Source organism: Lissotriton vulgaris, chromosome 4_1 (genome assembly GCF_964263255.1).
Source record: "Lissotriton vulgaris chromosome 4_1, aLisVul1.2, whole genome shotgun sequence".
Taxonomy (NCBI): Eukaryota; Metazoa; Chordata; class Amphibia; order Caudata; family Salamandridae; genus Lissotriton; species Lissotriton vulgaris.
Window position 1 is genome coordinate 1,870,571,844 of NC_141691.1, and position 27,631 is coordinate 1,870,599,474.

At 48.0% G+C, this 27,631-nt stretch overlaps 1 protein-coding gene across 3 annotated transcripts in view; it reads right to left on the reverse strand.

Moving 5' to 3' along the window:
• TMEM65 (transmembrane protein 65) overlaps positions 1 to 27,631 on the reverse strand; it is a 271,856-nt gene that overhangs the window by 129,026 nt on the left and 115,199 nt on the right. For all 3 annotated transcript variants that reach the window (XR_015309927.1, XM_086966193.1, XM_086966192.1), the window contains one exon: positions 10,154 to 10,221. Coding sequence is in view for 2 of the 3 variants with exons in the window: in XM_086966193.1 (XP_086822319.1) it covers positions 10,154 to 10,221 (68 nt within the window). In the remaining variant the exon portion in view is untranslated. The remainder of the gene's footprint in view (positions 1 to 10,153; positions 10,222 to 27,631) is intronic.

The window sequence follows — 27,631 nt, forward strand, 5'->3', positions numbered from 1 at the left end:
CACATCCCATATCTATACACAGAGGCATGCGGCAAGGATGCCCTCTTACCCATTGTTGTTTGCCCTTGTGGTGGAACCCCTGGCTGTAATGTTCCGCCAAGCCCCTGACATCGATGGCATCCCCTTGGAGTCCAGCAACACAAAGTGGCTCTCTTCGCAGATGACCTGGTTCTAACGCTCAACACTCCGCACATTCTCTCCCTGCTACGGTCCTTTGGATTGGCATCTGGCCTCAAATTTAACCATGAGAAGTCATGTGCACTTCACTTCACGCTCCCGAAGGAGGAAATCCCTACACTTCAGTCCCTTGCCCCTTACCAGTGGGCTACCAACTCTATGACACCTTGGGCTTTAATTAACTCCCACGCTCACCACATGGTCCCAAGTCAATTGGCAGGACTGCAGGAGGGCGGTGATTGACGACCTGTGAGTCCGGAAGCCTCTTACCCTCTCTTGGTTGGGCCGCCCACATGCAGTTAAGATGTTGGTGTGCCCCGAAGTCCTATATCTATTTCAATGTCTCCCTACTCCTATCCCGCAACACCAGATTTAAAGTCTCCAACGCAAAATCACTAACTTCATCTGGTGCCGGAGCAGGCTGCGTTTCTCTAACAAAATTCTTATGCTTCCGCGAGATAGGGGTGGGCTGGCATGCCCAAATTTGTTGGAGTACTACTGGGACTGCCATCTCAGTTTCATCTCTGAGTGGACGGCGCGTGAGAGCGAGAAGGTCTGGTTTCATATGGACAGAGCGATCACAGGACGATCCATTTGGGACCTCCTCTGGCTGCCCCGGATTTCTCGCTTCCCTGGTGCCTACATAGTGCCTCCCCACTCAGACAGAATTTGACATTTGGGACAAAGTAGCAGTTTCAAAGGGCCTCACCATATTTCCGTCCCCTCATACCCCCATCGCTGGGAACTCACAGTTCTCACCTGCTATCAACCCCCAAGTTGTCTCTGATTGCTGGATGGTGGATGCAGAACAATTAGAGACCTCTTCCTGGACGATACATTTAAGTCCTTTGATGACTGCAAAGAAGAGTTACAACTCCTGAAAAGTTGGAAACTACAATATATACAGCCCTGTCATTGGGTGCACGCATCCTCTCTGCAACAGGCCGCCACCCGAGCACTCACTCCTTTTGAATGCTTAGTAAGCTCCTTTGAAGACTCTACGGGACTAATATCCCGGACTTATCATGTTTTGCAACACCCCTCCATTGTTGCCCTTCATCTATATCAGCGTCAATGGCAATCGGCCGCCCCTTCTGAAATCGCCGCCGCCCAATGGAACCGCCTGTGGCAAGACATTATGAAAGTCTGTCGCTGCATCTCCCAACGGGAAACTGCATACATTGGTATTATACCCACTTTAGACTGCATAAGATATTTCCCACTACCTCCCCTCTGTGTTGGAGATGATCGAGGTCCCCGGGTGACTTTCTCCATATCTGGTGAACTTGTCCGCTCTTGACCCTATACTGGAAAGAGGTCCTAGGTCATATTAAAATGGTGCTTGGTTTCCCCCTGCCTGAAACTCCAGCTAAAGTACTCTTGGGTCTTCAACCTGACAATCTGTGTGCACTAACCCGCAGTGATTTGCATATCGCCCTCCACATGCTTGGCGCTGCTAAACAACTTATTGCCCTATACTGGAAGAAAGCAGAAACCCCTTCAATAAATGTTTGGTTCACGCGTTTGTGGCATAGTGTGACTATGGAATGACTTACCGCGCACTTGCAGTCCCGCGACACCCATTTCACCAAACTGTGGCAGCTGCTAGTCACCTGCCTCTGTAAAATGGAGCACGCCCATCCCCTACCTCCGAAACGTCGGACCCTGCGCTTCTTTGATGACGCTGTGTATCCTTCAGATTTGAGGGATACTCTGCACATGTGGAGAAGTGTGGCTCAATGATTAGAGCGGCAGACCCTGATGCAGAGGTCTAGCCCGGGACCAGGGTTCAATTCCCCGCCTCGGCGGGTCTTGGGCTCAAAATTCCACGGACCTGATAGTTCTCGCCTCGGTGCCTATTCCAATCATGAAGTCCCACTCTGCAACTCTGGGCAATAGCTTGCTTAATCTCCATAATGGCCCCCACAACGCTAAGGATGCCTGGCCTCCACCTTGGGGGTGCCCACAGCGGTATTCGTACAAGCGCCTTGAGACCCTTGCGGGTGAGTAGTGCGCTATACAAGTATCAATTTACAAATTCCAACTGAACCCTCCTCTCCATTCACCCCCACCCCTCTGACTTGGTGCCCTTTTCTTCCTCCTTTTTCCTCTTTAAGACCTATGTTGTCTATTTTTCCTTTGTTTATCTTTCCATGTATCTCTTTATTTCCATTTTCGTTAATTTTGTTCTATTGGATTGAAGGCTCCTCTTATTTGAGATTTGAGGCTGTGTCTTATTACCACGCGGCCGGCCCGTCCTGGGTTGTAGGCGACTTGATGTGTAACCTTTACATCGTCAAAATTCACCTGCGTTTTATATGCTTATTTAAACTACGCAGCCGGCCCCATAGAGGGTTGAGGTGACACGCTGTGTACATGAGGAAAGCCCTTCTGGTTCCTTCTTGAAAATAAAAAATTGTCGAAAGTAAAAAAAAACAGTCATGTCAAAAAGATATTAGAAAACCTTGATACAGTGCTTAAACAAATCACTGGAAACACCAATAAGTCTTTTTGGTAGGGGACGTTTCATTCTAGTTAGTGACCGTGAAAGTTGTCCCCAGTAGCGGTCTTCAAAAGAGAATCCTGTAATGAAGCAGTATCTAGGGGTAGAACAAATCCGGGAATAGTCCGTACTGTGTTAACAAAACCAACCATAAATCTAATACGTAATCACTTTAAAAAAACAAACTTTTTATTGAACTATTGGTCAGCAGACAAGAAATCAATGGTTAAGTCAATCGAGTGTACATGTGAAACAGAGCAGACAATAGCATGAACATGAAAGTGGCTGTTATGAGCGGAGTCTTCGCATATTAGAAATTTCAGTACCCCGAAGAATAATTCAGAAATGTCAAGCTTCCTCTCCCTATTTCCATGCCCATCTCCTTCTGTTTAGTAGCCTCGATAAGTGAGATAGTTTCCCCACACATTTTTCCATTCTTTAGGGCAGCCCCTACTTTGGTAAACTATTTGCTCCATCTGTTGGCACCAATCCATTTTGGATTCCCAGTCTTAAAATGAAGGGGGAGGGAGGGCGACTCTCTGCACCCCTAGCGCACACTATGTTGCTCTCAGCCACCCCTTCCAATATGTAATCATGATATATTAAAACAAATGAATGCTCAAGGACAATTCTTGGCTACCACTTTGTCCATATAAAAGGCTAATGCATTACAAAAGCACACACTTCCTGAAAACAACAACAAAAATCTGTATTTAACACCTTCGATGCTTATGACGAGCTGAGCTCATCATGAGGCACAGTGGAGCTGTGCTCATGACGAGCTGAGCTAGTCATAACTGCCGCGGAACGCCCACGCGGGGCTAATTCCCCGCCTGTGTGGGAATTCTATGGGAGTGGGCGGCGTCGTGATGAGCCCAGCTCGTCATGAGCACAGCTCCACTGTGCAGCATGACGAGCTGGGCCCGTCACGAGCTGTCATGACCCCTTTGCTCAGCCCGAAATTCAGCAATGTCAAGAGACGATTTTTCAAAGACAAGAATTCCTCCTGTAAATATCCACATTGGTTGCGGCTGATTCCCACCTGGAAGACAACCTTGAAATCCATTCTCAGGGGATTGAGTCTGTCTTCATTTAGCCATGCAGTACGATTGCGAGAAGACGTGGGTTCTCGTTCTAGTCTTTATGGCGCGAGACCCGTAACGTCTATCCTGCGCACGCGCGCCCTGGTAACTGCGCACTTCAATTGAAAGAAACGGCAGAGAGAGTAGCGTTTCCTCAGCGTGCAAAAGTTTTAGCGTTCCTATACCTTGTGCGCGCCTTCAGAGTTACAGAGCAGCAGTATCTTAGGAGAGTATTCAGAGTTTTTCTTGTGTTTCCACCAGGAGCGTGTGGTAACTTATTTTTTCCCCCTAATTCTTCTTCAGTGTCCATTCATCTTCGTAAGGAAGCTCCTGAGGACATGTGAAGAAGGAGTGGGTTCTTGAGTGACTCAAGTGTTTTTCTGGAGGAACGCCTTCTGTGAACAGAGGGCTTCCATTCTACAGAACCAAGTAAGGATTTAATTTACATGTTCGAAGCCGGCGCCACCTCATTAATCAGTGAGGAGTCTTCAAATGTTGGCAGAAGTCAGCGCGTTTCACAAACTCAATAAAGACTGATTGAGAACTGTTTAAAGACTAAACTTCAAAAAGCGACTAGTGCACAGGAAGCACTTAAAAGACTTTTGTGAGAGAATTAGAGACTAAAAACTTGTTTATGAGAGACTTGTTTTCAATACTGCTCAATATATATATTCTAACAAGGATAAAAAGAACTATCTAATTACTATCACACCTTCAGTTCTTGAGCGGGGACTGAAGCCCTTTTCAACTGATCAAAGCAAGCTCAGGCAAACTTTAGAGAGGGGCAAAGTCATTGGTGTAAAAGGTAATGAAGGTAAAATCTTGAGTAATATAACAGTGTCAGAGTAGAATAGAATTACAGTGTTGCCATTTGTTACAGGTGCTTACAGGAGAAAAAAAATAGAAGAAAGAAGATTCCTGGCAAGTAACCGCCACCAGTGAAGTCTCTCTTGTTTGTCTTCCACTTCCCCTTTCCCTTCTGGCTGAATTCAGGAGACAGGTGTTTACCGGCTGTCTCAGGTTTTTGGTTGGAGGGTGTTGGGGACTAGCGTCTGTTCCTGGGGAGATCGCAACTGGTGTTCTGACACGAGCACCAAGGCACCGCGCGCAGCCACTCCACCCCAACCCCCCCGCACCGCGGTGGAATTAGCGGTTAAAATGCCAGGTCTGCAAACTAAAGACAAAGACTATACACCTGCTCTCAATTAGAAGTTGTAATTCATGATGCATCTACAGGCTGCATGTTTTCCCACCACGAAACGGCACAAAGCAATCACCCAAGGGGGCTCCACTTTTGTTCACCTTTTTGCTGCAGTTTTTGAAGAACTTATGTCACCAGGTTATTCAAACCTCAATATTCAGAGCTAATACCACACTTGCTGACATTCAGAATACACCAAGGTCATGTTAAAGCTCATGCTTTCATGGACTCTTGGAATACATCAACATCTGAGAGCATTTATTCAGACATAACTTTCAAGCCAGTAAGAAACGTATATATTTATTTATTTATTTATTTATTCAAAGTTTTATATAGCGCGAACAGGATCCTTACAGATATCAGAGCGCTTCACAAAGACAGGGAAGGGGCAATAGGAGTAAACAGAGATAATGGGAACAGTATAATAGTCAGTGACATGGTAATAACATGGATGATAAAAACAAACATAAAACCAATCCATATATGATCAGGTAAATAACATGGTAACATGGTAATAACATGGTAATAACATGGTAATAACATGGTAAGTAACATGGTAATAACATGGATGATAAAAACAAACATAAAACCAATCCATATATGATAAGGTAAGGGAGTAGTATAGAGCAGCACAGGTCATTGATCCGACTACAATGGCGTACAGGTGGATCAGTAAACCAACGTGTATCATATCTTGGTCGGTAGTAAGAGAGTAGCGTAATAGTGCCCCCAACAAGTCAAGTATAGTGCCAGGGGATAGGCAGAGCAGCGGTACAAGCAATGCAGAGTCTCTGACCCAACATCTGTAGCGATCAGGAGATCTTGGCCAGAAGCATTGTTTTCACCTCTTTCTTGAAGAGTGCAGTGGAGGTGATTAGCCTTGTTTCAGGAGGGAGCGCATTCCAGATCCTGGGTGCCATTCCTGAGAAGGAGCGTTTGTAAGTTTTCGCTTTCCGAAATCTACGAGGTTTCAGGAGTAGATTTTTAGTACTCCTATTGGATCTCGAACCTCCTGATATAGACAGCTTTTGAGCGAGGTAGTTGGGTGCCTTGTGGTGCACGGCCGCGTGTGTCATAGTTGCAATTTTTAGCTGTATTCTGGCTTCAAAAGGCAGCCATTTTAGAGACTTTAGGTCTGGGGATATGTGCGAGTGCTTTCTAGAGCCAGTAATGAGTCTCGCGGCAGCGTTCAGGGAGGCTCTTAAGGGTGCTGTTGTGGATAGTGGGAGACCGCTGAGGGTCGCAATTCCGTAGTCTATTCGAGGGATGACTAGAGCTTGTACAGCAGTTTGGAAGTCTTTGGCCGGGAGGAAGGGTTTAATTTTCCTCAGCGTGTTAATTTGGAAATTAGCTGCTTTTGTGGCTTTGCTGACGTGCTGCTGCATGTCGAGCTTGGCGTCGAGTGTGATGCCTAGGGATTTCGCCGAGTCCACGATGGTAGGTTGGACATTGAGTGCTGTTAGGTTGTTGAGCCAGGTTTCGGTGGTGGAGATTTTCGCCGGAGGTGAGATGAGTAGGAACTCAGTTTTTAGAGCATTCAGTTTGAGGTGATTATCGGCCAGCCAGGATTGGGTATTAATAAGCGTGGAATTCAGCTGTTTGATATCTTCCGGGGACTGTAACTTTAGGTAGAGTTGTGTGTCATCAGCGTACATATGGAATTGAACATTGGATGCTTGAAGCAAGGTGGCGAGGGGTTCCATAACGAGGTTGAACAGTGTAGGAGAGAGGGTGGATCCTTGTGGAACCCCTAGATCTGCAGGCACAGGTGTAGATAGTACATTGTCGATCTTGAACCTCTGAGACCGGTTGTGAAGGAAAGACGAAAACCATTTGAGAACAGTTCCCGATAGCCCCATCCTAGTACTTAGCAGCTCCAACAAGTTCTCATGTTTGACCGTGTCAAATGCTGACGAGAGATCAAGAAGGATGAGGAGGCAGGACTCATTACGATCCAGAATTTGGAGGGCGTCATCAATTATGTGTGTCATAGCTGTTTCCGTGCTATGTTTCGCTCTGAAACCTGATTGATGAGGGTTGAGGAGGTCAAATTGATCAATGTGTTTTGTTAGTTGGAGTTGGACACATTTCTCCAACAGTTTGGCCAGGGTGGGGATATTGGTGATGGGCCGATAATTGTTTAGGTCAGACGGATCAGCTGTAGGTTTCTTGAGTATAGGCGTGACTTGCCCCACCTTAAGGGAGTCTGGAATGTGTCCTTGTTGCAAAGAGCTGTTAATGATCTTGGTCCAGAGAGGGAGGAGCAAGGGGATAAAGTCTTTTACAGCATTAGCAGGTAGAGGGTCTGTGAGGTGATTAGAGGGCTTCAAAGTGCAGAGCAGTTTGTGTATAGCTTCTTCCGAGTAGGTGTCGAAGTGCTGCCAGGATGCCTTGTTTTTAGGTTGAGTGTCAGCCATTCTGGTGTAGTTGGAGTATCGATTTACATCCATGATGAGGTCATTTCTTATGTTGTCAGTCTTATGTTTAAAGAAAGCAGAGAAGGCTTCACAGTGTGGAGTGTCATTTGTTGTGCTATTTGATTGTGTGGGTTGTGCCTTTGTTTGGGTCTTGATTAGCTCGAACAGTTTTCTTGGCCTATTCTTCGCTTGGTCCAACTGGCGGCTGAAGAAGTTCGACTTTGTGCGCTTTATTTTCCTAAAGTAGGCATTTCTCTTGTTCTTGAGCTTTTTGAGATGCAGTGCTGAAGGGTCCGATCTCCAGGTGCGCTCTGCCATTCGCATATTACGCCTTTCGTCATTGAGACTGTCATCATACCAGGGGTTAGAAATTTTGGTGGAGACTCTCTTCAGTTGCAGAGGGGCGACTTCATTGACTATTGTATTCATAGAGTCAAGGTAGTGGTCAGTCAGTGATTGAACATCTGAGGCACCTGAAGGGGGAAGGAGGAGGTTGCCGATGTGGGGAGGTAGGGTGGAGGGGTTAAGATTCTTCAAATCCCTTTTCCATGTTTTGGATTTGATTGGTTGAGTAGGGTTAGGTTTAACTTTTTCGTTGATAAAGAAGGTGATAATGTGGTGATCTGACCAATCGCAGGGTAGAATCGCTTCCAGTTGAATAGCGTTCTCTTTGGCAATGATGAGATCGAGTATCGCGCCTTTGTCGTGTGTTGGTTTATCGCATAATTGGGTGAGGTCAAGCGCATTGAGGAAAGTTTTTAGACTATTCACTGAAGTGTCTTTCTGATCGTTCCAGTGGAGATTGAAGTCACCCAGGTAGACTTGAGTGGTCTGCCGACCGGCGTTGGAAGTGATCAGGTCCATGACTTGTTGGGTGAATATGAGATTGTCACCAGGCGGGTGATAAATGAGATGTAGAGTACATACTTGTTTGCCCTCACTGATGATGTCTAGGCAGAGGAGTTCACAGGAGGAGAGGGAGGGTGAGGTGACTTGAGTAACGGAGAGGTTGCTCTTAACAATGCATGCAATTCCCCCGCCCGTCTTGCCAGGAGACCTGTCCAGCCTAATGATGTGATAATTGGGGGGGACAAGTATGTCCATAATCGGGGTAGAGGCTTCAGTGAGCCACGTTTCTGTTAGAAAGGCTAGGTCTAGCTCCCTATTTGAGACAAGATCCGCGATGTCGGAGGAATGTCTCCGGGCCGATCTGCAGTTTAGTAGGATGCATTTGAGTTTGGGAGAGAGAAGGGTGGTCGAGCTTTCTAGTGTGAGGGGAACTTTCCTGAGGTTGTTAGGGACGGAGCCTCTGTTGTTGAGTGTTGGGAGCCTCAGAGCGTTTGTGGGAATTGTGGGTATGGGGATGTGCGAATTGGAAAAACCTTTTACCGGACCTGGGCCATAAGAGCGTAGGAGAGAGCAAAGGTCGAGGTCCGACAAGGGGCTGAGAACACGACGGGGGCGGTGGGAGTTATTGCGAACGGGGATAGTGGACCATTGCTGGTGTCGTCGGGGGCGAGTGTATGTAGGAAGGGTGCGTCGTTTGTAGGGTAATGGGATGGTGGGAGGTAGACTGGGCTGTGAGGAGAGAAGGTCTTTGATTGCGTGGATGTCTTTTTTGATTTGTAAAATTTCCTCCTTGACTTGTTGGAGTGTGGATAAGGTCAAGTCAGGAGGGTTGATGAGGTGTTCCGCGGTGCTAATGGGTGGGATGGTATTCAAGGTGTGGACGTGTTTGTGGGCGAGGGGTGTGAGTGGTGAAGGTGAGGCAGGCGGAGGGTGGGAAGCATAGATAGTGACTTCAGTGGGAGACGGTACAGGTGAGTAGAAGAGTGAGTGAAGGTTGAAGACAGTGGGGGAGACAGGAGGGTAGTGAGGGCTAAGAATAGGAGGTGGGAGAGAGGGGGGTGATAGGGTAAGGGAGGAGGTATGTTCTGTATCTTGTGTTGGGAGGGGGATGACGTTATGAGTGGGAGTGGGGAGGGAGCGGGGAAGGGAGAGGTGTCTGCCATGGGGGGGATGGGGTGGTTGGGTGGATAAACTCCGAGTGATGGTGTGTGCAGATGTAGGCGTGTTGTGGGTGGGAGTTGTTGTGTCGGGTGTGAGAGACACGTGGGTGGGAGTGGAGAGAGAGATGGGGAGGGAGAGGTGTCTGTCGAGGGGGAGATGGGAGGGGGTGGATAAACTTTGGGCGGTGGCTTGTTCAAATGGTGGCGTGTTGTGGGTGGGGGATGATCTGTCCGAGGGGAGAGGGATGGAGGGGGTGTGTGTGGGGATAAGAAGTGTCATGTTGGAGGGGCTACTAGTATGTGCGGTGGGGATATTCGTGACTGTCCTTGGGGAGTGGCGTGCGTTAACAGCAGGTGGGCCATTTACTGGGGTACTGGTACACTGGGGTACACATATACATTTATGTTTTTAAATGATGTGGGATCCTTAGTGTCAACACCAAAATAAGTTGACAGAAAGGTTACTCTATAAAAGATTAAATGCCAATTCCAATTTTAATACAGAAATGCATAACTGACAACATGGCTGAAATCAATGCATCGTGGAATATTGCGGTATATGTTAAAAAAAAAACGATTTGCTGTAATAACATTTCTAAATGTGGTTATTAAGTACCTAAACTATACAATAAGCGGGATACATAAATCTGAAACATAAATCACGGGAAATTCCTCATCAGACTTTCAGCATAACAAAATAATTTTTGTCAAATTGCATCAATTCATTTATTCTTTTAGAAAATAAAGTAAGGATTTATACTTACAGCAACAATCATTATGGCATTATCAAGAAAGCCAAATCCTATGAAAGGTAATGCGTTGTGGAATCCAACTGGAAAAGAGGAATAATACCCAATTAGAATATGAATACAAAAACACTTATTATGAATTTTGGTTTACCAATGTGAAATATCTTGATTTAACCTATGCTAACAGACATCCTAGCTTCTCAAATCAGTGACATAGGTTACTGCAGCTTGTTGTTAAATTGGAAAAAACTTTTCTTTTGTTATGCCTTACTGAAAAGTGCTTTGAAGTAAACCGTAACAAATGAACTACGAACAAGAGGATGGCAAAACAAATCCTACTTTGTACTATATTCATATTATATAGTATTGTCCTCTACGTAATAATATAAATCTCTCTGTAAGCGTCCAAATACAGCTCTAATTTCATTTTAGAAATTCTCATGTTTATTCCAGCTCTCTTTATCTGAAGAGCAGGTAAAACATGCTCTGACACAAAGAATGACATTGCATGGGGCGGAGTTACGTGGGCACCGAAGATGGCCGACAGGCCAGTAGCTCCCGGTGCTCCGTACCTCACCCGCGTATATCCTGCCAATATCCTGACCTGCCCTGGATAGTTATACCTGGCGGAGAGGTAGCGGTCCTATGCGGTGCTGCTCCGAGACCGGGACGAGGCTCTGAGCAGCAGCGGCGAGCCATTTAAAATCGGGCCTCCGCGGTTGCTGACGCCGGGGACCTGAGTGCTGTGGACGGCCGGCGCCGAGTGTGTCAACACCGGCGGCACAGACCGGAAGTTGCTGGTGGCTCCGGACTGACATCGAGCCGGCTCCTGGTGAAGTTGTGCCTGAGTGCCCAGAGGAGACTGGTGGTGCAAACCGATCCCCCGTAGAGCCAGCTGAAGACTGGCTTCGGGCCGAGGTGGGCCCTGGAGGGATCACTGGACAGACGCTGCCGGGTTAGGAGGGTTGCATGAGGAGTGGGGCCCCTCGTGATCTGGCTCCCCTTTTGTGTGCAGATGGTTCATTGATGCCTCGAGATCGGGCCCCCCGGTGCGACCCGCTGTTGGTTGTTTGGGGCCGCACCCCCACCGAGAATTAAGAGCAGGAGCCACTGGAGCCGGACCCCCTTGGTGCAGTGGCTGAAAGGGGCTAATACAAGCAACGCTGCAGGAGTGATCTGTCCGCTGTGCTCGCCGGCGGCGGATTGAGAGTGTTCCGCAATATTGCCTGGCTTTAAGCGGAAGGAGGCCTGCGCCATTGGTGAGTGCCGCCCGGTGGCTCCTAAGGACAGGGGCTTGAGTGCTCCTCTGGGGTGCCCGGCGGTGCTGGCGGCTGACTCTGGCGGGAGGTGCCTTCCGGCCTGCTGGCTACATGCATGGAATGCTCCATGCGATACATGTAAGACTCTATGCCTGTGAACGGTGGTGGGCCGCCTGGTGACTAGCGGTGCGCCCCGTTGGAGGGAGCCGCCGGATTGTTGGGACAACAGTTTGCACTGTAGCTATTGCACACCCGTTGGAGTACCAGGGCCTTGGGGAAGGTGACGGCGGTGGAGTTGTTCCTGGACGGACTGTCGCTGTCGTTGCTCAGGCCGTAGACTGGAGTTGCTCTGCGTGCAGCCTCGAGATGGCGGCTCGACTGGAGGGTGACAAATCGCTGCCCAAGTCCACGAGAAAATCTAGAACCGTTCAGTCTAATAAACTAGACTGTTACACTCAGCCTAGGGGTTCGCCTTCTGGCTCGGGGAATGTGCTGGGTGGAAACAAGGATGCCGCCGATTCTGCTTCGGAGCCCACTTTACAGGATATCATGTCCGCCATAGAGGGGGTCAGGGCCTCCTTGGGGCAACAGATGTCGTCATTAGATCATAAACTGGATACAGTGTCCATTGAAGTGAATCTTATTCGAGCTGACCTCACCAAAACCAGTGAGAAGGTTAAGTCCCTTGACCTAAAAACTACAAGCTTGATTGACGACGTGTCAGAGTTGCAACAAGAGGTTTGTGCGCTCAAGGCTGCTAATGAATCGGCCAGCCGTAAGCTGGATGATTACGAAGGGCGGGTTCGGAGGAACTATGTCCGTATAATTGGCGTTCCGGAGAAAGCTGAAGGCCAGGCCCCCGATAGCTTTATTGAGGACGAAGTTCCTAATCACCTGAAGCCGAAGGGACTGAGCAACCTCTTTACCATAGAACGTGCCCACAGGATACCGAGGGGGCGGCCAAGACCGGGGGCCCCGCCACGTCAGATGATCGCAAGGGTGCTCAATTATAGAGACAGAGACGCTATCCTGCAGGCGTCAAGGTCCGGGGGCCCCCTGAGCTATGAAAACTCTACTCTCACCTTCTTTCCGGACTTTACGAAGGCGGTCCAGCGACGGAGGCAGAGCTTCGCTGGAGTCAAGAAGCGACTCAGAAACATGGGACTGAAGTATGCTATGTTGTACCCTGCCAAGTTGAGGGTTGAAGTGGCGGGGAAGGTTTGGTTTTTTGATAACCCTGAGATTGCCTCGGATTGGTTGGAGAGTCTTCCCCCCAGAGATATTCCCGGGGAGAGGGCAGCGGAGAAGATAATGGCGCGCAGGAGCAGGAGTAACCAGTAGGGCTGTGCTTGCAGAATGTAGGTTGCTGAGAGCGGTACCGTTAGCGGCTTACACATGTGTAACGGTTTTCTTTGCCTGGGTGTCACTTCAGGAGCAGGACATGATTCCTATGGGTGGGATGGGGCCGCGGGGCGCTGGCGTTACCCTCTTATCTACATTTAGATAGTTGGTTAGTTAGATGATGGGGCGACAGGCACACTGCGAGTTGGGGGTTGGCAAATGCCCCGAGCAGGGGTGCAGGGTGGGGGGTGGTGGGATGGGAATGTTTTTGTGTGTATTCAGGTGGGTGTCCTTAATGTTTGTTCATCAAGGTAACAAAAGGAAATGTAGCATTGGTGATTAGCAACAGACATGGGATTCTCATTTTTTTTTTATGTCAGGAATTTTTGCATCAGGTTAGGAGAGGGCAGCTCAATGTTCTTCATATGGGTTAAATGGCACAACATAGTCGTGGATCGGGGATGAAGGTGCTGAGTTGGAATGTGAATGGTTTCGGCGATAAAATTAAGAGAGGAATGGTTAGTCAGCTCATTAGGAGATACTCCCCAGACGTTTTCGGTGGGCCCGGGTTCTGTGGGTGGTCCGGGGGCTGGTAGCAGATCGGCGACCAGCGCCATCTTGGTTTGGGACCAGGCTTTTTTCGGCGGGCGCCATCTTGGAGCGTCCACGCGCTCCTCCCTCCATTCCGGCGCCTACTTAAGGCACTTTCAGGCATCTGCCGGCCTGACAAGGTGGCATATCACCGCGCTGCGGTTTGTAAGCGCTTAAAATTTTAATCATTATTTGTTGACGCATTTAGCGCGTTTTTGCTTCGTTTTCTTTGCGTCTGCATTTTTAATTGTGCACTGCTTGGGCTCTCCCCCCCCCTCATACCTGCATTTAATTTGGAATATCCACCACCGTTTTCGGTGGGCCCGGGTTCTGTGGGTGGTCCGGGGGCTGGTAGCAGATCGGCGACCAGCGCCATCTTGGTTTGGGACCAGGCTTTTTTCGGCGGGCGCCATCTTGGAGCGTCCACGCGCTCCTCCCTCCATTCCGGCGCCTACTTAAAGTCGCTCTCTCCCGCGCAGCTGGGACGCCGTCGCATGCCGGAGTCGTGCCAGAGTCCTGCCCGTCTGCGCCCGTCCGCGACAGGACGCGCTGGACGTGGCTGGACTCTGGCCCCCCTCCTGGTCGGTCTATTCTACATCATGCGGTGCTATACCAGAGATAGTCTGGTTGCCATTGAGAGGACGCGGCCGCCCTGCTCTACACCTAGGGTGGATCCCTTATGCGGCCCGTTATCGTGTGGCTGCGGATGCCTTACGCTGGCTGCCCCCGTAAGCAGGAGCTGCGGGGACGTCCTGCGCACGCCCCTAAGCCCGTCACCAGGTATTAGCATTTGGAATCTTAACGCTAGGTCGCTTGTCAAGCACCATCTTGACATTAATGATCTGCTAGGCAGGGAGTTGCCTGACCTATTCTGTGTAACAGAGACCTGGCTGCAGGATGCTGACACGGCCATTGTCAATCTGGCCTTCCCGCCGGAATACTCGGTATTCACCTTGAATAGGACCTCAAGAGGCGGGGGTATTGCTCTTGCCGTCAAGTCCTGTTACCCTACCACATGGCATGGGCAAAAGATCCCGGGGTGCGAAAGCGCCCTGTTTAAGGTCGCTATTTCATCCAACTTCACCCTGTCGGGACTTGTAATCTATCGGCCCCCGGGGAGTGAAGTGGCCTTTAGAGCAGCGTTACCTGAGGCTATTAGCAATCTGGCTACGGGGTGCTCCAATTTTACCATCATTGGAGATTTAAATCTGCACTTTAACAACTCCAGTAGTCCCTCAGTATCCAGTTTCCTGGCAGACCTTGAGGCGTTACAGCTGAATCAGTTGGTGACGCAGCCCACACACTCAGGGGGTCACACCCTTGACCCGTTTTTTACCAATCTGACAGAAGTCTGTGTCACCAGCTACACACCTCTGGCATGGACTGATCACTATTTGATACAGTTCCACTGCCCTATCGTGGCTAGTCCATCTAAGCCAATGGTGTGTTCTGTTCCAAGAAGACGCTGGAACAAACTTAAGCTGGATGAGTTCTTTCATCTCTTATCAGCTGACCCGCTTGACGTCTCAGGTCCACCGGATCAGATGTACGACAGGTTTAGCGACTGGGTCTCCAGGGCCTTGGACACCCTCATCCCCTTGGTGACCTGTAAAACTGGATCTGGCAAGGCCAGCCCCTGGTACGACGACTCTCTGCGGGCTCTGAAGGTGTCTTGCAGGCGCGCAGAGCGGGCATGGCGCAAAGCCTATTCCAGCTCTAAGAAAGTCTTATATCAGGCAACAGTGAAGGTGTACCATCGGGCGGTGTGTAGAACCCGTGCCGCTTTTTATGCGACACAATTCAGGAACAGTTCGAACCCGGCAAAGGTTATCTTTAAGGTATTGAAAGACCTCACTGCCAAAAAAGTTACAACATCACACCAGAGCTCCGTGGAGCACTGTGAAAAGTTGGCAGAGTTTTTCCTGGAAAAGGTGAATGCCATCTATCGAGCCTTTCCTGTGGTCGTTCCCTCGGCGATTACATCTTCTAAGCCACCACCATCTGAGGGACTATGTTCTCTACCTTTGTTAAACTCTGATAGCCTAGGCACTTTGGCTCGCAGAGTGAAGTCTGGGTCCCCTGAGGATCCACTTTGCCCTGAAGTGTTCAAGGACCTGGCGGCACACGACATCTCTCCGCTTTGTCCCTTGGTCAATGCGTCACTTACATCTGGCGTAGTTCCACTGAAGTGGAAGCGAGCCATGGTTCGTCCGATCCTGAAGAAACCTAGCCTGGATGGGAGCAAGCCGGAGAGCTATCGGCCTATTTCACTCTTGCCGTGGCCGGCTAAGGTGATGGAGGCACACGTAAATGCCGCTCTCTCGGAACATCTCCGTCGAGCTGATATACTCGACGCCACGCAGAATGGGTTTAGGGCAGGCCATAGCACGGAGACGGCTCTGCTCTATATGGTGGAGCATCTTCGCTCCGTGCTTGACGCGGGACAAACGGCAGCGCTGGTGCTATTAGATCTAAGCGCTGCCTTTGACACCGTCTCGCACCCTATCCTTCTGCAGCGTTTAGAGGAGGCTGGTGTTACCGGCACTGCTCTCGACTGGTTCCGGTCGTTCTTATCCAACCGGGCCTTTAGCGTGACCGTCCCACCTTATCAGTCAAAATTCCATCCGTTGAACCTGGGCGTCCCCCAAGGCTCCTCGCTGAGTCCTACGCTGTTCAATCTGTACGTAAGGCCGCTAGCTGAGGTTGTCAAACAATGGGGTATGACCATGGTGTCATATGCCGATGACACCCAGCTAGCGGTCACGATCAGCGGGGATGCGGAAGTCGACGCTCCTAGGTTTCAACAAGGACTGAGGGCGGTCGCTAGCTGGATGACGCTCAATTGTCTCCAGCTAAACGCTAGTAAGACCGAGGTGATGGTATTTGGTAGGCAACCGGAACTGTGGGGAGAGAGATGGTGGCCGGAGGAGTTGGGTTCTGCTCCCATCCCAGTCGCCGAGCTTAAAAACCTCGGGGTCTGGTTGGACCCTTCCCTTACGTTTGCATGCCACACTAAACGCACGGCTGCTTGTTGCTTCGGCATCTTGCGTGGGCTCCGTCCTGTGCTAAAGTTCTTCGATGCCCCCACTCGGCAACTCATGATCCAAGCTACTGTCATCTCCAGGCTGGATTATGCTAGTTCTTTGCTGGCCGGATTGAACGTAGCTGAGATCGGGCGCCTGCAACGGATCCAGAATGCAGCAGCGAGAGCGGTGGTAGGCCTTCCAAGATTCTGTCCTACCTCCAGCACCATACGAGCGCTGCATTGGCTCCCGGTGGCGCAGCGGATTCAGTTTAAGGTCCTCTGCGTCGCCTATAAGATCTTGAAGGGGTCCCCGGCAACGATCCTTACGACCCTCATGGCCAACTACATCCCAGCACGACCCTTAAGATCGGCAGACCTCGAATTGGCCGTGGTACCGCGCTTTAAGCGAAGCAGGGCCGGTGGACGCTCATTTCGAGTGCGGGCCGCTGCTTTGTGGAACTCCTTGCCCCCGGCAATTCGCGCTATGAGCGATTTGCTTTCTTTTCGTCGCGCCGTGAAAACATTTTTATTCCCTTAGTTATTTTGCTTGTGCTGTTTTTTATTTAGTTGTGTTGTGTAGCTGCCTTGTCGGGCGCCAGGACGCTCCTTAGCTGGAGCATCTGTGCGCCTAATAAAAACCACATAACATAACATAACATAACGTTGTATTGCTTCAGGAAACCCACCTCGTGGGAAATAGATGCATGGCCCTCCATAGAGGGGGGTATAAATTGGTGGCGCATGCAGGATTCACTACTGGATCTAGAGGGGTGGGGATCCCGATTAACGATTCTTTCCCCATGTCAGTGCAGGCCACTTGGATTGACCAGAGGGGTAGATATGCTGGGGTGTCGGGACAACTGGGGGTAAGACGTCAGCTTTCTGTCAATATATGTGCCGCCGGGTCTCCAGACTGATAACTTTCGGGATTTGGGCTCAGTCTTCCTTACGCTGCCTTTTGGTGGTCTTGTCCTGGGGGGCGATTTTAATGCTGTGCTGGATGGTGAGGTTGAGCGTTGCCCGCTGCAAGTGCTTCGACAGTCGCTTAGGTGGCTCCCGGTCTTTCTGGAGATGTTAGGATTGGTTGATAGCTGGCGGGTCCGTAATCCAACGCAGACGCATTTCACTCACATTTCAGCAGCACACACTAGTTTGTCTAGACTTGATTACATATTGCCGCCGGCCGCGATAGCCAACACGATTCAGGAGGTACGGTACCTGGGCAGAGGCATCTCTGATCATTCTCCATTATGGTTGTAGCTCACCCTCGGACGACAGACGGCTGTTAGTGTAGCTCCCATTAGTGCTTGGCAGTTGAAGGACCCAGCCATTAGGAAAGAGGTGCTCCAAATGTCGGAACACTACTTCCTGGAAAATGAGGGGACTGTTGATTCAGCGCAGTCTCTTTGGGAAGCTTATAAAACTGTAGCGAGAGGGGAGGTCTTGTCCCTGGTAGCCGGGAAAAAGAAGAAAAGACAGGCGGAGTTTATTCAGAAGGAGGCTGAGGTTATTGCTTTGGAGGAGAGTGTAGCTAGGTCGCACCCGTCTGCAGACCTCCACATGTTGAAGCTCCGTCAGGAAGAGTACAGAGCGTTAGCGAAAGACAGGACGATTAGCCAAGATAATGCTGTGCAGAGTCGCATATATGAACATGGCGATAAAGCCAGCAAGTCGATAGCGTGGCTTGAGCATGGGGAGTGGGCGTCGAGACTGGTGCCAGAGCTGGAGGGACCTGAGTGATAAAATTACTGAACCACAGGCCGTGGCCGACGCCTTCTTGAACTACTATAAGACTGTCTATACCGCTGAGAGTGAGTTCTCAGAGGCGGCCAATAGCGCCAGGATTAGAGATATTGTTATGCCGGGGCTGTCGAAGGAAGATAGGTCATATCTGGACTCCCCATTCTCTAATGATGAAGTGGCACAGGCTATTAGGCAGATAAAATCCGGTAAGGCGACTGACCCTAATGGGATACCGATCGAGCTATATAAACTAAATGCTAATAGGATCGCCCCACGATTGAGAGCCATGTTTTTGGAGAGCAGGGGAAAAGGCCAGCTCCCCTATGATCAACCGTTGGCAAATATTATAGTCATACATAAAGCGGGTAAGCCCAGGACGCAATGCGCCTGTTATAGGCCTATATCACTCCTTAATGCAGAGCCCAAAATCTTAGCGAAACTTCTTGCTACCCAGCTGATAAAAGTGATCACGAATTTGATACACCCTGATCAGTCAGGTTTTATGCCGCGTAGGAACACAGCACTGAATCTGCGGACGCTGCATGGTGTCCTGTGGGGCTCCTCGAAAATACATGAGCCAAGGATTTTGGTGTCCTTTGACGCATCGATGGCCTTTGACTGAGTCGAATGGAATTATCTGTTCGCTGCATTCGAAAAATTGGGCTTCGGTGGTGAGTTTATCGGCTGGGTGCGATTATTGTATGCAAACCCCCTGGCTAGGGTGGTCGTCAATAATTGTAGATCAAACAACTTTGCATTGGAGAGGGGCACGAGGCAGGGTTGTCCACTGTCCCCGTTGCTCTTTGCCCTTGCTATGGAGCCACTGGCGGCCTGGGTCAGATGGGACAGAACGATACGAGGCCTGCGATGGACACCGGAATGGGAAGACAAGATCTCGCTATATGGGGATGACGTTTTGCTCTATCTTACCAAACCTAGGGAATCCTTCTGGAACTTTTTAGACGTGCTTGTCATTTATAGTAGGTATTCAGGATTAGCGATCAATTAGTCAAAATGGTAAACAGCCTTTACAACGAAACTTTTACAACGCACTACCATTACGACACAACCATTACAACGCAAACCATTACAACGCATTGCGCTGGGGGGTGCTCTAGGATAGGGAATAGATTTACTTTACTATCCAACACCTTCCCTACTATCCACGGGGACTGGAGTTGGAATAGTAAATTGTACTATTCACTATCCAGCACTCCAAAGCGCTATGCGTTGTAATGGTATGCGTTGTAAAAACTGAATTGTAACAGCATGCGTGGTAAAAGCATGCGTTGTAACGTCATACATCCAGTCAAAATCGGTGCTCTATGTGTTGGTGGGAGAGCCGCCGAGGATCCAGCAAAACTGCCCAATTCAGATCGAGACTGTGGGTTTCAAATATTTAGGAATATACATAACGCTTGATCCGCAATTAAGATATGTTAAAAAGTATCCTTCCCGCTGGCTAGGTGTAATACAGATGAGGTGCGCTGGAAGACTCTTCCACTCTCGGGAGAGCCGCCCTTTTTAAAATGATGGCTCTGCCTCGGTTCCTCTATGCCCTACAGAACTCAATGGGCCTGGTGCCAACCTCTTATTTCAAGCAGATTGAGTCGCTTCAGAGGCAGCTTTTGTGGGAGGGTAGGCCCCGTATAACATTCGTTAAATTGACGCTACCATGGTACGATGGTGGAATCGGACTCCCAGATATGAGAAAGTATTACTGAGCCTCACAACTAGCCGCGGTGAACCACGTTATATACGGGCCCCCTAGTGATACCGGGTTCGCCATGGACCGTGAAATGGCCCCGGGTGGAATGTTGGGCAGAGCGCTATACGCTAAGCCAGGGAAATTCGCTTTATGTGGCCCGACTGCACATGCGGTACAGGTGTGGCATGCGGACAATAGGTGCCTGGGTTGTGAGGGCCGGCTGACTTTGGCCACTCCCCTGCTGAACTCTGAGAAGTTAGGAAATCTGTGGAGATCCAGGGGGTTCGATAAATGGGACCTCATTGGAATTACGCAGATAAGAGATGTCTGGAAGAGGGACATGATACACACATTCGAGTAACTTCAGTTGCAATATGGGCTGCATGTCAACGAACATTTTTGTTATAGGCAGGTGAGACAAGCTCTTCTCGCCCATATACCCAGAGGCATGGTGCTCCCGGAGACTTCGCCTCTGGAGGACCGTGTGCTGGATGGACACACCCCGGAGAAAACTATCTCTCTCGTTTACAAGAAGTTGGTAAATAATATGGAGAGCCCGCTGGGGCGACTTAGAACACAGTGGTGTGTAGATGGCCTAGAACTAGATGATGAAGACTGGGGGGAGGCGGTCTCCTCCCCGATGGTAGTGGCAAATCAGATGCGGCTCCGGCTGGTGCAATTGAAGATATTGCATAAGACCTACATAACTGGACCCAGGTTGGTGCGAATAGGAGGGGGGGGGGGGGGGGGGTGAGAGTGGGGCTTGTAGAAGAGAGTGTGGGGAATCTGGCACCTTTATTCACATACTTTGGCATTGTTTGGCGGTACAGATGTTCTGGATAAAAATTCATGACGAATTGAAAGAGGTGCTAGGTGTGGAGATCCAACCAGAGGCCCTTAGATGCCTATTGAATGTGGGAGAGCCTACAGATTTGAATGAGTATCGGAAGCAATGGGTGACATTGGCGTATATGGTGGCAAAACGAAGCATTGCCCAGCTTTGGGGGACATGTCAACCGCCCCGAGTATCTCTGTGGGCTGAAGACCTGGACTGGTGTATTTTTAGGGAGAAAGCTGTGTATGTGGCCAGGGGTTGCCCGGCGAAATGGGGTAAGATTTGGGGGGTGTGGAATGAACACCGAGGAGAGATTTGTGAACTACCAGTTCGAGGTTTGCCACAGGAAGCGCAGGAATCCCTATGATCCAAGTGCTTAATACTGATCTTAATATTCTGAATTTGCCTTGTACGACCCACTGAAGAGACATGTAATGTAACACCTGATGCTTGTTCATGGTTTATTTGAGTTTATTTGTTTATAAAAAGAGTTAAAAAAAAAAAAAAGAACGGCATTGCAAAAACAAGGAATTAAAGTGAAAAAGTGGGAATGCAAATAGTTAGGCTTACCAACGACCTCACACCAGTGAGTGTGCTAGATAATGGATGATGTTTTTGGAAGCTTCTCTTTGTTGTACCACTCCAGCCCTCCCATCTACCGTATACCAGATTACACATCAAAAGATAAAACAGAGAGTCTTATCCCACCCTAACTGATGGAAGTTTCTTTGTCTCAAGTCATTTGCTATTTTTTGGGTGGGGTGTAAACACGGTGGCATTTCTGTGAGCAAAGGATGCTGTCTGGTTACTGGAGTATTTAGGCTTATGCCATCACATGACTTGCATGAACTGCATATTGTGTGGCTTGGGTACACCTACAATTTAGTCTTTTGTGATATAAAGTTTGAGGCTACTGAGTTTTGAAAATCATATATGCCATCAGAGTTACATTATGAAATTACTCTTTTTTTTTTTAAAACTCCTAGCCAAAACACCATCACTTGTACAAGAGGTGGAGCAATGTCGACATAACATCCAGATCAATTGGAAGTACTTTTGCTCGGCTCGTTGGTTGAGTACAAGAACCTTTTTACATCTGGTGCGGCTGTATCTACCTCTTATTGCTGCCCTAATCACTACCGCGGTGACAAAAAAATATATATATATATATTATTTTCCTTAGAAAAGTAAACAAAAAAAATCAACAACAAATTGGAGATACTACAGTGAAGATGTCGAAAGTATCTGAATGCGTAAATCTATAACAAACCCAGTTAAAAACATAGGACTGGAGGTATTTTCCCATTTACAGACAGTGGTAGGCTTAGTTAAGAAGCAACATGGGAAACCGGTTTTATGGCACTTTTGGGGGCTCGCAGAAGTGGTAAAGTCACCTATGTTGAAAGGAAGAATTGTAGGCTTTCAGCTTTGTAGGTCGGTGGAGTGAACTTTTGAGGACTATCTTCATTTGGAGGGTGCGATTAATTTAGAGGTTAGTGTGTTTATGACAGTCATTTTATAGCTGGTCACTGTTGGGTAGTAAGTTGGATATTTTATAAAAAGGATTCAATGTTCAACACCAGTTGCTACTAACTTTCTCCAATAGGGGTGGGCATTTTTACGTTTTTCTTATCACTTGTTTGACAAATACCCCTGCTAGAACAGCAGTCAACAAGTCTGCCCTGATGTAATCCAATCTTTGCATGTGCCATAATTCAATTCTTAAAAATGGAGATGAAAGGATCTTAGAGTTTCAGGCCCAGATTTATAATGAAATAACCTCCACTATAACACTAGGTCATGATGTATCCTCAAACACCAGTTGCTATGATCTCAATCTTACCAAAAACTCCTAGATGATCTTAACATAAAGCTTATTGACTTTCACACAATCTGCAATCCAACCAATAACCACCCAATGGAAAGACTCTAACCATGCAAACTTTGGTCAGTGGTGGAATGGAATGGGTCTCACCAACAGAACTGAAACGAATCGTGCAAAACCAGAACCTAGAATACATTTTTTTTTAAACTGCGGCTACATTCACAAACCTCCTTTCCATGTAACCAACCTGCAATGAAATCTGAATCTCTAGAATGGGTTATGCATTTTATTGTCATAGAACACGTTAGATTACATGTATTTTTCCTTTTTGGAACGTTTATTCACTTGATTGCATAATATTTGTCTTAGGTTGTTCCATGATCAAGAAATCCAAAAGAAATATTTAACACAGAGTGAATAGGTCACAAATGCCTATTTCCATTCATAACTCTCATGATCAAGTGGTGACCCAATATTTAAACCGATTTACCAAGTTATAAAGATAGTGGGTACATTTTCTACTTGTATATATTTAGAACATCCGGTCTCTTTAAGAGAGCGTCGGAAAGTCTAGATTCTAACAAGCATGCAGAGTACAATCCAACTCCAATTTGCTATCTCAGTTATATTTGATTTGGAATCTTACATCAATAAATAGGTTGTACTTAATTACGGATTATGTGCCATGATGTTCTGTCTTGTGGGTTCAGCTGTAATTAGATTTCCAATAAAAAGCCATTAGGGGCTAAAATGAATTTCTCTGACATAGTAATTGCAGTTCTGCATTGGCATGAGTTACACAAGCGCTCTTTTGCTGGAGTTCAATACTACAAGCAAAGACAGCACTGAAGTAAAGAATGGAAGTGACATGAAGGAGATTACCAAAGATCGAATTGCCAGAAACTCGGTTTTACCAAGTATTGACTTTCTGATAACAGTTAAAAAAAAAAATCTACAATCAAAAACAAGAAGGGCTAGCTAATGTACAGGTCTCTTTCTATTTAGCAGTAATATCTACCACTCGATCGACTGATCAGTAAACGTTAAGCAAATCACTGTTTCTCAGGACACATAGAAAACACGGTTATTTGTATGAAAAGTAGTGCCCTAATTTTTCCATACGAGTTGCTGTAACAATGCAACTTCTCAGGTTGCCCATGACTATGTGCAAAATACGAGAAGAGGCGAAGAGATCACGAAATAATAACATCTTAACTTTAATAAACCTTAGTTGAGTACCTACTGCAATTGCAGTTATCACTTAATGCAATATGTAGCTTATGGTTCGGTACAAATGGAATGCTTTAAAACAACATACCTAGAACCATTTTGCAACAGTACACAAAAGGAAACTAAAGGCACATTAAAGTTTATGACCTTCTTAATATCTTATTGAAACAAAGAACACTTAGGGTTTTGAACATGTTCCGTAATTCTCTTCCAAGGATTTGCTTCCGGGTTATCACATAGCCACAGGAAGTTTGATGGCTGTCAGGTCTTCTAAACCATAAATATCAGCCCTAATGGCCACTGATTGAACTTTTAGTGTAAAATCAATATAATGATTAGGAACTTATATTAGGCTGCCCACAACCCTCTAACTCAGTAACAAATAGGGACTGACAAAACTTTTAAAGCATCACTCACTCTCGTTCATCCAAATACACAATATCACAAAATCAGTGGCCTGTGACAACTCATGGCCTTCCACTCTAATATCAAGGGAGCATGATATGGCTTCAACAGTTTTGATCCTTAAATAGAAAGGTGAAATTCCATGAGGCACTCTCCCAAAACAATATTCTTTGAATAATCCATATTGCTTTAGAGATGACTGAACATGTATTAATCCTCCAAGACAGCAGACCTGAAATAACACTTGAAGTGTCTGCGGAATTAGTACATTGAAAGGTATGCCGTTCTTACCACTCAGTCTATACCCGGCATAAAGTGGTACATTAACATACATCTACATATACACACACACAACATATATACACACACACTATATAGCACCTACTGGCTGTCACCAGTAGGTATAGTTAGGAGCTTGTTTCTATTCAAAAAGCGTTTTTTCTTTTGCCAATATCTTTAGTGCTGTTTGATGAATCTACGCAACATTTTCAAAACTAATGGCCCGCTCCAGTCAGCTCCTGTCTTGAATGTTCGGGGGGGTGATTTGTCAAGCAGGGTGATTTGTCAAGCGAGGGATGAAGAAAAAGAGGGTCCCAAAATGCGTTTTTCACATGTTAATTTCCATAGGAATTTTGGACCAGACTACAGCCCGAACTGCTGAACGGAATTACACCAAATTTAGCAAAAAGGTAGCCCTTGGTTCAGAAAGCGACCTTTTTTTCAAATGTGTAAATCCGTCCAGTAGTTGCTGAGAAATTAAAAAAATAGAAATATCGATATCTGAGCACCAAGGAGAAATTGAGACTCCTCTCGAGCATGAGCTTCATTCTAATTGGCTGCCAACACTACAAACCAGGAAGTGTTTGCAGACGTCTTGTGAGTCACAAGAATAAGGTAAACAAAAAGGAAAAAAACAAGAAAACGGGGCAGGGGAGAAACATCCTTACCCCTAGGCCTGCTCAGGGGATCCCGCAAGTACACCCAGTCCCAAAAAAAGCATAAAAAAATATATTTAGCCTAATTTACGATGGGTGCATGAATCCGGCCGAAATTATATATATAACAAAAGAAACTAAGCGCTGTCGCCCGCGCTAAGCTTGTAAAAAAGCCCCCGGGTGGGCCAGGTCCCGGGGGCAATTCTAAATTAAGGTGTGGGGGGCCGTGAATGCCATCACAGGACTGGAGACCAGCACCTCCCCAGGGCTTCATATTTATGCATGGGGTTCCTCACAGCCCTAGGGACTGCCACCTTCCCGGGCCTTTAATTAAAAGAGGGTGGGATGCCTTGCGGGCCCCACTAGGCCCTAGTACCGGGGGATGGGGTCCCCAGGGCCAAAAGTGGATCAGGAGGGGGGCTGCGCAGCCCCTTTCCCATTTAAAAAAATAAATAAAGGGGTCAGGCCCTGGGGGATGGGGTCCCCAGGTCCCCAAAAATGCTAAAAGAATGGGGGCCACACAACCCCGGCATCTCACCGGAGGCCCCTCCACCACTATGAAAATGCGCCCCCTTACGTGATGCAAGTTGGGGAATTAATTCCAATTGAATTCGGAGGGTCCCTGGCGGCCAACTAGCCCACCAGGTACCGCCAGTAAGCACCAAAGAGCTGGACCGCAAAGAGGTGGTCCGAGGCCACGCCCTTTTTACACCACTCTACAAACGTGCCTCTTGGCACACTGCTGGTGGGGCGAGGAGGTCCTCTTGTGTCCCGAGGACCTCATGACACAAGTGGACTTCATCCTCCAAGCAGCATGTGCGCCAGGAGGCATGTTTGCAAAGTGGTGTAAATTGGGGGGGGTGTAGGAGGGCCACTCTCAGCAATACAGCTATGTAGGACGTATTGGAGGCACCTGCTGGGCTAGTTGGCCCCTAATATTCAAGGGGACTTAATCCCCCAACTTAACACGCCAGGAGGGTGGTTTGCACCGTAGTGGAGAAAGGGGGCATGGCCTGCTTTCAGCAATCCCACCATCTGGGACATACTGGAGGAATCAGGTAGACTAGTTGGCCCTTAAGGACTCCCAGCAGCAAAGGGGGCTTTAATACCCATCAAAGAGAGCGCCAGGAAATGCGTTTGCAGAATGGTGGGGAAAGGGGTGTGGCCTGCTAAGACAACTTAGCAGTCCCGCTGTGTGAGACTTATTGGAGGTAATAGGAGGAGTAGTAGCCCCAAAGGATGTCCTTGGGGGGCCAACTACCCCTCTTGTTACCTCCAGTAAGTCCCACAGAGTGGGACTGCTAAGACGTCTTCGGAGGCCATGCCCCCTTTCTCCACCACTCTGCAAACACGCCTCCTGGTAGACTACGGGATGGAGGATGAAGTCCAATTTACTCCTGAGAGACTTTAGGGGTCAAGAAGCCCTCTGGTACCTACAGTAAGTCCAACGCAGTGGAATTCCTGAGCGCTGGTCGGAGGCCCAGCACCCTTTCTCCACCACTCTGCAAACGTGACTACTAAAGAAGTTTTTGCAATGTAATAGGTTTCGCATTTGCGAGAGTTAGAGCTATTGGCGATGTAAATGTTTTTTTGAGTGGAGTGGTGTACGTTGTGTTGTGGAATTATGTGGATAGAAATTATGTGATATTTATTTTATAGGAATTATGTAGAGTGGGATTATGTGTTAGAGAGTAATTATGTGGTATGGTAGTCTGTGTTGTGGAGTGGTAATCTCAGGTTTAGTCTTCCTTGTTTCCATAGAAGCTACACTATGAACTCATGGAGACAAAAAAAGAAGGAATCCCTGAGGAGCACTTCTGGACCTAGTCAGAGGTATGATCCGGGCCACTGGAATTATGTGACTGTTTTTCTGCCCTAACTTTTGCACAATTATACATTTTCCACATGTTAGAAGATGGTTCTGACTCTATGTGCCGCCCGGATTTTTCTCTTCTTGAGCACAGAATTGTTGAGCTTTTACTGTGGGGGAGCCTCATAAGTTGGGACGCACCCACAGTGAACTCAGGATGAAAGACTGCATGGGGATTTTAATGGTGTCACCCAGGCATGACCAGGCCACTGCGCAGTAGCTGGAGTAAGGGACACCGGGCTGGTTACATGCAGACACAGGTGTACATACGTGTAGGGGCTGCGCAGGGGAGATTCCTAGCGTGCGCAGTCCAGGAGCTTCGCAGGGGAGATTCCTAGCGTGCGCAGTCCAGGAGCAGCTACGAAGTGAATGGTGTGGCAGAACTTATGCAGAATTGGGTGGTGACATTGAATATGCTTTGTACACCGGGAAGAAACATGCCAGGGAAAGTCAGTGTGCTTTACTGTGTTTTTCACTTCATTATTCCCTTATGGGGATGTGGAGACCATGGGCTAGATTAACTTTCCTAAGGTCTAAAGATTCCAGATATGCACTAAAGTCCACTGTAACAGGTGTGAGAAGAAGTATTCTGCAGAGTCCAAAGTCATATTTGTACTGCTTTTGGGACATCCAGAAATGTCATATTTCTCTGAGTCAGCCATAACCTGGGCCTGGGTGGGGCTTCAGGCTCATCCATCAGCAGCTATCACTGGGTGCCAGGTACCA